Genomic DNA, 13,509 nt, shown 5'->3' with positions numbered 1-13,509 from the left:
AATAATGTGAGAAACTATTATAGAGTATGATTTTTGATGAAGCTGTTCCATGAAATGTACACACACAGAGTTGACAGTTGGACGTGAAAGCAATTTATATATGTTACAATGTTTGAAAAGAAAAGTAATTGACAATTTTGGACATTCACAGAGAAATTATGTATACTGCCACTTGTGTATTAATAATGTCTCATTAAAATACATAGAAATCTTTCGAAAATGACACAAATTAATTTGCTTAGGTATATGCCGTGTAATTTGAAGCTGTGTGATGACGAATCTTGAAAATAATAGGCTGGAGAATGACATGGCATGCAAAAGCAAATACTCCTTGAGCAGATTTTTATTTAATCGACAGAAAAATATATTTACATGGACACCACGTAAAAATAACAAAGTTAAGGGACATGGAATTAGCTACTTAAGGATATTTATGCATCTAAAGCTAGATGATAAGAACGATTTTATTAATAAAATATGATAAATGAGAAATAATTGCTTGTCAAAACACATGACATCGCAAGAGCATGGTTAAATGGTTACGAGTCGAGTCTCCTAGGTAGGAGACCTGGTATTGAATCAGTCTCTGACTATTACCCAGTCATGAGCTATCACTTGTGATTTATTTATCTAACTTTGATATAGTTTACATTTTATAAAATAGTGAATAAATTATCACAAAATATTCATCCGAAGAATAGAGATTGTGAAAGGGGTTGTGATTACAAAAAGAAAAAATTAAAAATACATGAGCAAATATGAAACTTTTTCAAAAGCAATAAGTTTGGAAAATTTCCAAATAAATTGATGGTACGTAGTTTTCACTGCATTTTTAACCCACAAAGTAAATGTTACATTTATAAGTGTTTTCTTAAAAGTCAAACTTTATATTGGACCCTACCCTTTCCTAAAATCTTTGTGTCGGTCGAGCTTCTAAATATTTCTTTTTCAATTTCATCCAAAGTATAAAGATGCCAAAAAACTTTTCTCATAAGTCTTCATTTTCCTTTTCTGTTATCTTTCTTGTTTCTTTGAAGTACTAGGAGTATCTTTTATGGTTATCTAAAAAATGGTCCTAAAATTTAGTGGTAGATCAGATGCTTGGTTTTATAAGAAATCACATAATTTGTGCGATTCAATTTTTAAAATGGATTGAGAATTAAATAAAATCGAACGATCAACTTAATTCAACAGATTTTAATTGTATAAAGCGAAAAAATATATGTACTCTAATATCAATATAATCAAATATACATCTTAAATATTAATTAAAATTTATATAGCTTGACTCTGGAAACTAAACGTGGGAGGGAGGGAGTAGGTCGAAATGTTCAAAGACAATGACTAACAAAGAAAACTAGCCAAAAAAAAAAATAGTTGAATATCTAGTGACGATGGTGCTGAATTTGAGGGTACAAGATTAGATATAGGTGTTATAGCTAATGCAAAATTAAACACATGATTATTAGTGGTAATGAAAATGAAAGGTTCCAATTAATTTGTGACATCCGTCTATACGATTGTCTGTGAAGGAAAATGATACTAGTACTATGCAAATGAGAATAACACTCCATAAACTCAATTATATTGTATAATTGCGATTATTAAGCTAGAATTGAATACACATAATTTTGCATTATTACAATTAGCTACCACATTATACAGAGTCTAGCTACGAGTTCCGCATAATTCGTAACTTTGATCAAGTATATATACATTTTATTTTAGAAAAAATGAGATCTCTTACCCTTTTACAATTTGATTTTATTGAATAGAAGAAAATATTTTTTTGTTTTAGATCTCTTACAATTGTAAAGAGCTAGAATAACTTTTGTAGATTTCTTCTTTTATCTTATTTAAATTTCTTTTCCTATTGTGCAAGAACCTAGAGATATATGAGAAAACGATTTTTTATTAAATCTCTTATAAATGAAATTTTCTTATAAAAAAAATCATGAAACTAAAAGAAAAAAGATTAGAAAACCATTTTTCCTAACATATCTTGACATTCAATCAAGTCCAATTCAAAAGCAGCTCCAAATTTGCTTAAAAACCACTTGATTTGGCTCACCTATCTTCTTATTCTTTTTTTCTCTCTCTTTCTTTAACTTGAGGTCTAAGTATGATTTTTCTTTAGACTTCTTCGAGTAATTGATTATCTTTGATATTTTCATTCCTCTCTAACATCAATGTTGAGATGACTTTATAATCTCGCAATTCCATAACTAAATTGTCTCAGCTAACACACACAGTCCCTGTTGAAAGCTTGGCTTAATGGGGCGCCATTCTTGTGGTGTGAAGCAGAAGCTAAGAAAAGGATTGTGGTCACCTGAAGAAGATGAAAAGTTAAGCAATTATATCACCAATTTTGGTATTGGCTCCTGGAGTTCAGTCCCTAAGCAAGCTGGTAATTTAAAACTTTTTTACTAGTTAATTCTCTGCTCAATTTTTCTTTTTGTTAATATCAAATTTAGAATTCAGTTATTACCATTGAAGTTTTGTAGTTTTGAAATTCAGAACTCATAAAGTTGAAATTCTGATTCCGCCTCGGCCAAACTGGGGGTCATTAGTACTTTTTTTTTTAAATATTATACTGTGGAATGTTGCAGGCCTGCAAAGATGTGGAAAGAGTTGCAGATTGAGATGGATAAATTACTTGAGGCCTGATCTTAAAAGAGGAATGTTCTCACAAGATGAAGAGGATAGGATACTTGGTCTCCATCAAGTTCTTGGAAACAGGTTCATCAAGTTCTTCATACCAAAAAAAAAAAAAAAAAAGTCTAATAATTACGTTTTGGTTGTTTAAATAGTATTGTACTAATTGGTTTATTTATATGGTAGGTGGGCACAAATTGCTGCACAACTACCAGGGAGAACGGATAACGAGATAAAGAATTACTGGAATTCGAGTTTGAAGAAGAAGCTAATGAAGCAGGGAATTGATCCAAACACCCACAAGCCATTAAGGGAGAATCAAGTAATCAAAGATGAAGAGAATTGTACTAATAAGACCTCAATGTTTGAGGTACCATTTCTTAATGAAATGGACCAACCATTTACACAATTAGCTTCTTCAAAAGACCAATATGTGAGTAAACAAGTCTTTGATCTTCTATTTGCTCATGAATTCCAATCCAATGAGAATAATTCACAGACGTTAGCTCAGTACCATGATGATCATCATCAGAGCGAATACGAGGAAAATCCAAATTATGTGTTTTGTTCAGCATCAAGTGTAACAAAATTAGAACATGGACAGATGACAGATACTGATTTTGCTAGCAGCTCAACTTCAAGAATGAGTTCAAGCAACAGTTCAAATATGTGTAGCAATCAAAACACTGCTGGAATTCTGACGGAGAACAGTGAAGCCTTGTCATGGGATGTTGAGAACAAGATGGAATCTCTGTTCCAGTATCCCTACATAGGAATCAAGAATGAAGAATTAAGGTCAAGTCCAAGCCAAGAAAGAGAGCTATATGGTCACAGTTCTGGAGATTTCATGAGTAATTATCCATTAAGTTCCTTAACAGAAGAATTAAGTGGGGCTAATCTAGATGTCTTCAAGCAAATTTAAACTGTAAATTCGATTTGTTTACTGTGTCCTTTTTTTTGGTTAATTCTTGAGTTCCTTTTTCCTTCTTTCCTATGTACATAAAAATATACAAAGGTGCTACAAACATAGGCTGTCATGTGAAATATTTTATTTTCAGTGTTTTGTTTTAAAATTGAGATGGATAATGTTTTCTAAAACTTCTTTTTATTATATGAATTAGGGTCTTGTTTTATGTGGTCAATATTACTTCAATCCTATTTTTTAAAAGCTAAATTTCAAATTTCAAATTTCAAATATATATTTTTTGTTTCCCATTCCGTGTCCAATGTCAATATCCACATTGGAGCTCGACTAATTCAGACTAGGGTTCACTTGAGGAAAACGCTCCCTACCAACGATTTTTTCATACCCAGGACCCCAACCCAAGACCTCTGATAAGGGAGAAGCACAACATTCTTTAGTGGTCAAATTTAAAATAAGAAAAAATGTCTTTGTTAAGTACAATATCTTTTTTTTTTCTTTTGAGAAAGACATACCTCAACTTAAAAGGGTCCTATTACCTCTGAACTAATTAAAAGTGTAATTTTGAAATCCTTAGTGACTCGGTGGCACATACGTGGACACACGTGTGCCTACGTGGATACTTCAGTGTGTTGTGCCACGCAGGCACTAAAGGTGTCAAAATTACACTTTTAATTAGTTCATGCGGGTAATAGGATCCCTTTAAGTTGAGATGTGTCATAACCTTTTTAAGTATATTTTAGGGGTATTATCTCTTTTTTTTCCAGATTCCACTATCATATTCTCTTCAGAGTTCAATATTCAGACATGCGGAGCTGAAAGTTAAAAAAATCCTTAAAAGAAAATTAGTCCTGTTCATAAATGTCACATATTGCTTGTGCAAGCAAACTTCAAACTTCTTTATTTGAACTTTAGACATGTCTTTATAGGTAGTATAGTCGTATAGATGCAACTCTACTGCTGTACAAAGAAAAACAAGCAATAAACATTTTAAGAAAAATAGGGGTTTCTGCTGCAAGACTTTCAGCCAAGTCACTCTGGTAAAAAAGAATGTAAGAAATAATTAAAAAAGACATGTTTGTTGCCTCTTCTCTCCAATAATGCAGAAAGCATTTGGAGTGTGCAATAATTAAAGACATGTTTACTGCCTTTTCTACAATAATGCAGAAAACAATTGGTGTGTACAAGAACATGACAAAAGTAAAACTGCAGCAGATTTAACATATAAAATATTTGCTCATTTTGAATATGTAACGCTCAAGGACTGAATATATATGAAACTACTTGGGTGTGATAGGCTGATAGCTAATCCCGTTGGGTGAATGTATTACAACGAAGTGCAATCCTCTGTATCAATATCCAATCGATCGAATCAATCATCTTCATTGTTGGAGAGGGAGGGGTACTAGCCCCCTCCTCTCCCACTTTTCAATATTAGTAAGTACTATTATTTAGAGGAGGAGGGGTACTAGCCCCCTCCTCTCCCACTTTTCAATATTAGTAAGTACTATTATTTAGGTTTAGCAGTCGCGAATTATCTTTCTTCAATACATATTACTATTTGTTGCTTCCTTGCTTTACCTCTGGCTCTTTTGCTGGCATTTTTGGGCAAATGTGCTCCAAAAACTTTCTCTTTTGAGCTGAGAATATATCAGAAACAACCTCTCTACCCCACACTAGAGGGGAAAAGTTCGCGTACACCCTGCCCATACCATGTTATTCTTGTTGTGTGATATTAAACAAGAAACAAAAAAGGCAGCTTTACGACCTTCATCACTGCTAAATTGCGGCTGCAGCAACAAGGAGGAGGAGAAGGAAGAGAAGAAGAAGCCGAGGAGTAGCATGCAGCAGGCTACAAATTAAATATGTTGGGAATAATTGAATGTAGTTTAGATAGCAGGGTGGAAACAAGTCAGCACATTAAAATTTTACACACAGCCACAGGCAAGTTAGAAACTGGATCCATTTTCTCTACCACATGGAACTCCGAGGGATATTTTAATACAGTACTAGTTTAAGAAGGTAATGGCAACACCACATAGCTTAAGTGTGATTAGACAAAATCAGGCACGAGCAGTACAATTATAGAACTTGGCATAAAAGTGTGCAAAACACTTTCAGTTCAAAAGTAAAGGTGAATTAAAAGTCTGGTCACCTTACAAATAGCTGGACTTGAAATGTAAATGTGAAGCACACAAAATTGTACATTGATCTATTTCAAAGGATAGAGAATACTGCTCCGCGCCCTTCATTTGAAACAAGCCTATTGCTGATTAATTCAGCATTGTACTTCTTCTACAAATATGCCAATTAGCGCATAGAATAGAAGCATTGTTCTCTCCGCAGCCATGCAACTCTAGGAGAAGATGTGTGAAGCAGCACACATCTTTATCATGAGACCAATTGCTTTCCAAAGAATGATTCACAACAAGGTAGACATACGTTTAAATTATATAGCCAGTCTCAATAAATCCCACATGATATTGATTGTTAACAATTTTTTCTTTTCCTTTATGCTACAATTGTTCTGGCGTGATTACGTTTTCGGTAGGAGTTTATCATTATCATTTATCCCACTAAATTTAAACTGGAGAACTGCAATACTCTCCCCCCAAGCAATAAAAGCACTATACACAGAGTCAAGCAGAAGAGTTGCAGGAAAGATTAACTTCCAGGAAACAGTGTTCGCTTAAACACATACTAAATCAAGCTGCTGAATGTTTAATCTAAAAGCTGTAACCCTTACAATGGAATTGTCTATTGTTGCATCCTCTAAGCTCGCTTACCAAGCACTGGATAAGATATGTGAGAAGTTATTTTGCTTCAAATATAAAAATGAGATCGCAGAAGAAAACTTATGGCCAAAAACCAATTAACATCATTTTATGATACACCTGTCCTGGAAATAATAAGAGCACCAGAATGACGATGTTGAATCTCTATGAGCAGACAAGATTTACTCAAGAACTGCTTTATCCTCTTAAATGTCCATAGGAGCAAACTTTGTTAAATGCTTTATAGGAAACTTGCTCTGTTTTTGAAATTAGTTGCATCCCTTGGATGCTACTTTAATGGAATAATGATAATAGTTGGCCTGACGCATCTCCATAACATGGTGCAGGAGAGTGACAATCATTGTTTTGAGAGCAATATGTACCAAGATTTTGGTTCTCTAATATTGAGCATAATCAGCTAGTTAACCTAGGTGACCTTCAAAACTACTTACCTTTAGAAAAACAATGTAACATTTTTTTTAGGTTTGAAAATCCTAATCTGCACAATGTACGCATAGACGGACTGAAGTTTATGCGTTCTGAACTTGCCACCGAGCGCATAACTCATTTTGGTTACTGGATTCTCAACTAAATATTTATACATATTTAATGAATTTCCTAATGCAAATACAGTCTAAGCACAAGCCATTGGATTCATCTGAACCCTACCTAATAGCTTCGACCCAAAATGCACAGCAGTTTCAAAGGTTTGAAGCTGAAATTCTGCACGAATACAAAACAAGACTTTGTCAGGACAGTGCTTCAAACCTGATTATTCGAGAAGCATGGAGTGCTAAGGACATTCTACTTGGATAGGAATCCAAACAATGAAGCATTAAGCCTGTCTGTGCATATGACCTCCGGGTTGATAAAGAGTAAGATGGTGGATCGCCTTGGCAAATAACTCCCTTAGATCAGGATGTAGAGCAACTACATGACGAGCAGCACCCTCAAGGATGCTCAGTGCTCTTGCTTGTTCAAGGGCCTTACTATTACCAACGTGCAAAGCAAGGTAGCAGAGCAGTTGAAGCCCGTGCAACTGCCCTCGGTCGTACCTCAGCAAATTCATCAGCTTTGGTACTCCAGCAAATTCAACAATTGCCTTCGAGTGCTCCACGCAATTAAAATTGTCCGGACATGCAAATTTCCCCAAGGCAATACATGCTTCCATAGCAACATCAGTATTTCCATGTTCAAGTTCAGCCACTATATGCCCGACAATTCGTGTGTCTTTTGCAGGAAATGTCCTAGACAATGACCCAATCGCCTTGATAGCCGGAATCACCAATAGAGGGTCAGCTTCCTCTTTTATTACCCTCAATAGCTGATCAATAACTGCTTTTCCAGCAGGTGAAGTAGGCTTGAACGCCACTCGTCTAAGTTCAGTATTAGACTCTGCCACGGCAGCCAATTCCATTAGTGTCATCAGACAATTAATCTGCAGTTCCCCCTTCTCCTTCTCAATAATCTTCGCCAAACAAAGCAAAGCCTTAGTCTCAGTAATCTTCCTGCTATTCAACAAACTACCTTTCGCCAATTTCCACAACGCCATTGCACAGCTTACTTTAAGCTTAGCTTTCACCTCAGGAGGCTCCAACTCCCTATCCTTCTCTTTCTTCCCTCCCCTACTACTCCCATCCATCGAATTCGAATGCAAACTAAAATTATTCCTAGCCATCTCCTTATTTATTTGAACTAAAGAATGCAAACTAGGTGTCTTACGCGGCTGTGCATCTGTCGGCTCATCCAAAACTACATCCATTCCCAAATGTATAACCAATGGCCTCGTTATATTCTCCCTCCCAAACTCTTCCTGCGCGTATTCGTCCAAATCAGCCATCCGTGCCACCAAATTTGCCACGTGAATTTGCACTCTCATGGGCGATTCCGCAAGCACCTTAACAATAATTTGAACCCCAAGATCATTCGCTATCGCCCTCACTCTTTCCTCATCATCAGCCAAATTGTACAGAGCCGTAGCCGCAGCAATCTGTGCTTCTGCTGAACTGCTCTCCTTCAGCAGCTTCAACAGAGGCGGAATCCCATTCTCTTCCACAATCATCTTCTTGTTCCGGTCATTATCAATAGCTAAATTCGCCAACGCCTGAGCAGCATCAATTCGATCCTGCAAATTCCCCATTTGAATCGTCGCAATATACGACCAAACCCAAGCCATAATCGGATCATTACTCGCAATCGGAGGCAACGAAAGCGTCGGGCCAGCGTCCGGGTCGAATATCGAAAGCAGCCACGTCACATCGGCAATAGAACTCTCTAGAAGCGAACATACTTTCCTAAAGTCCGCCGTGGAAGTAATCGCAAGAACATGACGGAGTAAATTCGGCTTGTGCCGGCACTTTCGTACAAGCGTAAGTGCTCGTTCGAGAGTTTTTGTGACGTCGGAAGTTATACGGCGTATGGGCCGATCGTACAGTGACTGGGATTGTGTGAGCCGAACAGTTGATCGGAGGTGTTGGCTCAGCTGAGTAGCGTGGCGAGCGAGCTCGGAGCAGTCTATTTTGGATGATTCGGCTTCTTGAGCAGATTTGATTACTCTATCAGCTAGTAGAATTGGCAGTGAAAGCTCTTCTTGTACTGATTTCTCTTCTTCCGCCATTAATTTCAGTTGTTAATGAATTGGTAAAGGGATTTAGGTAATGTAAGAGAAATCTAACAGAAGATTTTTATTAATATAGTAATAGTAATAATTCCCTTTTTAACTCACAGAAACATAATGGAACTTGTGTTAATTAAAATTTGTTAAATGGATTTCGTAGTACTTGCTTAAAAGTATGGTCGTATCGAACAGTAGGTGAATCAGAATTCCACATGTCAGCGGGTATTTCCCTCATGTGGTAAGGAAATGATAGACCAAATATTGATAGAGGGAAGAATGAGTCAAAGAGCTTGTGGGAAGAAGATAGCATTAGTACTATACAGTCTATTTTTTCTTTTTATTTATTCAGTGTCCAATATTAATTTGGATTTACGTCACACAAAGCCTATTCGGAGATAGCATTCTTTGTCAAAAATTTTTATTTTTTCATATTCAGGATTCGAATTTAAAAATACTTTGATTAAGAGAAAAATAATCATATTTACTACACCACATTTTTTTATGATAGTATTATAAAATCGACTAATCGAGACAATGTAATTTTATAAGTGAGAAATAAAAACATACTTTAAATCAAATGTTTCTGCACTTTAGATATGTCCAAAACTAAAAATAAATTAGAATTAATTATTATAAATAAAAACGCCCTTCTTATGTGTTGATGAACGTTACGTTTTCTAACGCATTATCTTTAATAATTGGAGGAGTCGGGGCATATTGAGAATTGACAACCGAACCCGTGATGCCTTGTAAAGTTGTATTCACATGACAAGACCACACAAATCACAATGAGCTAAAAAAGTTTCCATTCTAATCCAAATAAAAACAAAGGTATAATAAGATAAGAATTTTAAGAATAGTTTGGCAGGATATTTAGAGAAAATATTATATGTATTAACTATGGTATTATTAAACCTTTGTTTTATAGAGTTTTCAACCATTAGTTATATACTCTATCAACAATAAAGGGTTATCAATACAAGAATAAACTGATTAAATACAGAATTGTTCTTAATTCATCAAATAAAATAATAAATACAAAATAATTTCAACATTAATAATATATCTTATTCAATATTATTTTTATACCTTCTACCAACCAGTCGTTTGTACAGTCCGTCTAGTTTACTTGAGGGGAAAAAACCAAACACAAACCGCGTCAAAAATATGACTGTTCTCACCTACTATTCATATACGCGTACTTCACTAACTTTTCATCAAAAAATGAAAAAGATATGCAGGAGTTAAGTCTATCAGAATGTCCTTTTTTTGGGTTTAAGACATATAATGAATGACACGACATTCATTTGATTGGTTCCAAACCTAACAAAATAAAGCCCAAGTGTTGAAAGCTTGAAACTTGAAGGGTGAAAAAGGAAACTTCCTTGCAAAATAAGATGTTTATGTAGCAACGAAACGATACGAAATTGTGCACATTTTGTCAAATGCGCTGACCTGCAGCTTCTGACTGATGGGTAACCTTTTTATTTTTATGAACCTGCATTGAAATGCTAGAGTAGTACTCCCTCCCTAGACATACTTTGGTGGGGTATGAAAAAATAAAAAAAAATTTAGTAATTTTTATCAAATATTCTTTATTAAAAAAATATAATACTACTATTATAAACGAGACCTTATAAGTGGGATCAATAAGAATAAAAATAAAATCATATCCTTAAAAGTTATCAAATAAGAAAATAACATATTTTTTGAAATAAATTAAAAAAAAATAGCACACACAAAATGAGACGGAGGGAATCAAGGTATTGCGCAGCCCACCTGTTTTTTTTTTTTTTTTTAACTACATTTTAAGCATCTTATTCACTTGTCTAGTTGTACCAAACTATGTTAACGGAAAGTGGTAAACCATCGAGTCTACGTCAACACCATTAAGAAAAAGATGCAAACTTTAATACGGTTAGTTAGATGTCATTGACCGTAAACGAAGTCATTAAAACGTTAATTACTAACAGTGGACTTGGCCAGCGTACTACATGATAGTCGCCACCAAGGCTTTTTAAGTGCTAGAAGTACTCGCTCCGTTTCGTTATATATGTGTTTTAATTTAGTTGTTTCTTTAATGAAATCAAGAGAATTTTATTATATCCTTTCAATATTATTCTTAACATTAAATGACTAAACAAAATTTATTTACTTAAATTTATATTTTCAAAATATAATTAACAAGGTTAATTTGATAAAATAAATCATTAATTATCATTTTCTTAATGGGTCAACTAATATGAAACGGAGAGAATATTTATTTCACCGATTCTCTATCAGATATTTGCTCATTTCCACCATCATAAACTGCTTGATGTGCCGATTGAGTTAGTTAAAGGTGTCGTTTGATAGAGTCTTTTTTCTGAAATATTCAAAAATTAACAACACCGAATTCAAAGAAACTACTGTAAATTCAAATACATTATTATTCCATAGTCTCCTAAATATTGTCATAAATTTGTGATGTAATTTATTATCTCGTCATTCCTACTCTTGAGTATCCTTTACCCCTACTCTTCTTTCAATAAATGTTTGAAAAATAATTGATATATTCATAACATAAAAAAAATAATACATGCATTAGCTATTATATATTACTAGTATCTCATTTGGGTGGGTTCAAAAAAAAGAAGGATCTTTGATTTACTAAATCGATCGAGTTGTTCCACGGGATCTTATCAACTCTCAAATACTTGTTTGGTCGTGGGTTACAATATATAGAATATTGGAACATCATATGCGAGTGCAGATAAATGAATCTTCACGGTACTTTCAATTATATAGAATAAACATCACATGCGATGCAGATTAAATGAATCTTCACAACAGATGCATCCAAAAGTTAAGCAGCTAAATATATATTTTTCCTATCAGCGTTCAATGTGTGAGGTTTAGTTGGATAAGGTCTATTTAAACAGAATTCTCTAGCAACATATCCAGCATTTTCGAAAAGAACCATTTATTTTTATCACTAAAACAAAGCCAAGATTTGTATGTTGGGTATTGGCCAGCAGATATGTGATCCTAGTGTAAAAGGAGAATGTTTAGGTAGTTATGTCTAGGCACTACATACTACATTGCTACTAATAATTCATTCCGAATCCCTCCTTGTAGGACTGATAACAGTTGTGGACAAAATCAAGTAGAGAATAATAGTCACTTTTTCTCATAGATGGGCTTGCTATTCTTTCATCAATATAATTGGATTATGATTAGGGAACTCGCTGGAGCTCAAGTCCACGGACCGACCCAACTAGAGTGGCTAATGGACTCCGTTGCACAGTTCAGGATTGGGGCCCAAACAGGGTTCTTAATTATTAGAGTGGCCTATAAAATCCAGGATCATTTAAATTGTATTTCCCTTTCAACTTCAGATTCTCCATCCATTTCAATACCTAATTATTGACCAAGCAACAACCAATAATTTCAGAAAGGTGGAAGTCTATTTTGTCTTTTGGATTTACCAGTCACTTAATTTTATTCTATTTTTGATGGCATCTGCAGTAAGTATACATGTGTCACCTCCCACCAGCATCGTGTAACAAGTAACTCTATCCACCAAAGTTAGAACAAATGGGAAGACACCACATAGTGTTTTGTCTCCCTGAGGAATTGAACCTGATACCAATTAAGAGGAACATTTTTCTCTTCCGGATTGATTAGTTTCGACAGGTGGTGATTTGTTCTTGCGTAAGTTGCTTCAAGATGAACACTATCTAACCTGACTTTGGTTTATGCTTCAATGGACTCCTTAAATCGAACAAATTGAAGGCACAAACAAATTATCCAAAGGAACAGCATGAAAAAAGACGTTAACATAGTGCGAGTATTTCACGCCACAGATAGTTGATGAAAGAGCAATTTAATATATCGGTTATAGCATGAATGAAGAAACTCAACAGAATCTAACTAATAAAAATGGTGTTTATCTATCATTAAAACAAACAAGAACATAGTTGCATTTTTTAAACCCTCTCCAGGCTCCCTTTGTGTCAGGAGGTGGAATTTGCTTTCCACTCGAGTAACGCTCAAAGCCTAGGGTAAAGTCGGAAGCCATATTTTATAGGCACTAGCGATGACCCATCCTACACAGTCACAGCAGCACGCATCCTCCATTTAAAAAGTAGATTCTAAAATGAAATGCATATATAATATACGGACCATTTTTACACAAATAACAAGACACACCAAACTCTAATTTGAATGCATATATAATACGATACAGATGCACAACTAGACAAGGCGACCTAGTTTACACAGCAATACATCTACATAGAATTCACCTAGTGTGTTTTTCTGTTTCTATTGGATTTTGAAACCCAATACTGTCAGGTGTGTTAATATAGTGAAACCATCACATTCTCAGAGCCTAAAATTCAATTAGCCATCGCATTTCATATTAGGATTTCGATATCTTAGTATGGAGCAGCCCTTGTGCAATTTAAACAAAAACAGAAACCTTCAAACATGGACTACAGAACAAGACATTTAAAGGCATGCAATGAAGATATAGATTTAATGGCCACTGGCTATTGCAC

The 13,509-nt window shown here is 34.8% G+C and overlaps 2 protein-coding genes across 2 annotated transcripts; one reads left to right on the top strand and one right to left on the bottom strand.

Moving 5' to 3' along the window:
* Window positions 1-1,745: 1,745 nt before the first annotated feature.
* On the top strand, window positions 1,746-3,764 carry LOC107862576 (transcription repressor MYB6). Its single transcript, XM_016708197.2, has 3 exons — window positions 1,746-2,407; window positions 2,610-2,739; window positions 2,842-3,764. The coding sequence occupies exons 1-3, from the start codon at window positions 2,275-2,277 to the stop codon at window positions 3,575-3,577; spliced, it is 999 nt and encodes a 332-aa protein (XP_016563683.1). The 5' UTR covers window positions 1,746-2,274; the 3' UTR covers window positions 3,578-3,764.
* Window positions 3,765-6,803: 3,039 nt separating this feature from the next.
* On the bottom strand, window positions 6,804-9,463 carry LOC107862577. The gene has a single exon (XM_047409687.1). The coding sequence runs from the start codon at window positions 8,966-8,968 to the stop codon at window positions 7,187-7,189; it is 1,782 nt and encodes a 593-aa protein (XP_047265643.1). The 5' UTR covers window positions 8,969-9,463; the 3' UTR covers window positions 6,804-7,186.
* Between the last annotated feature and the right edge of the window lie 4,046 nt (window positions 9,464-13,509).

Source organism: Capsicum annuum, chromosome 3 (assembly GCF_002878395.1).
Source record: "Capsicum annuum cultivar UCD-10X-F1 chromosome 3, UCD10Xv1.1, whole genome shotgun sequence".
Classification (NCBI taxonomy): domain Eukaryota; kingdom Viridiplantae; phylum Streptophyta; class Magnoliopsida; order Solanales; family Solanaceae; genus Capsicum; species Capsicum annuum.
The sequence above is the reverse complement of the archived record's forward strand: the minus strand, read 5'-3'. Positions and strand labels throughout refer to the sequence as shown.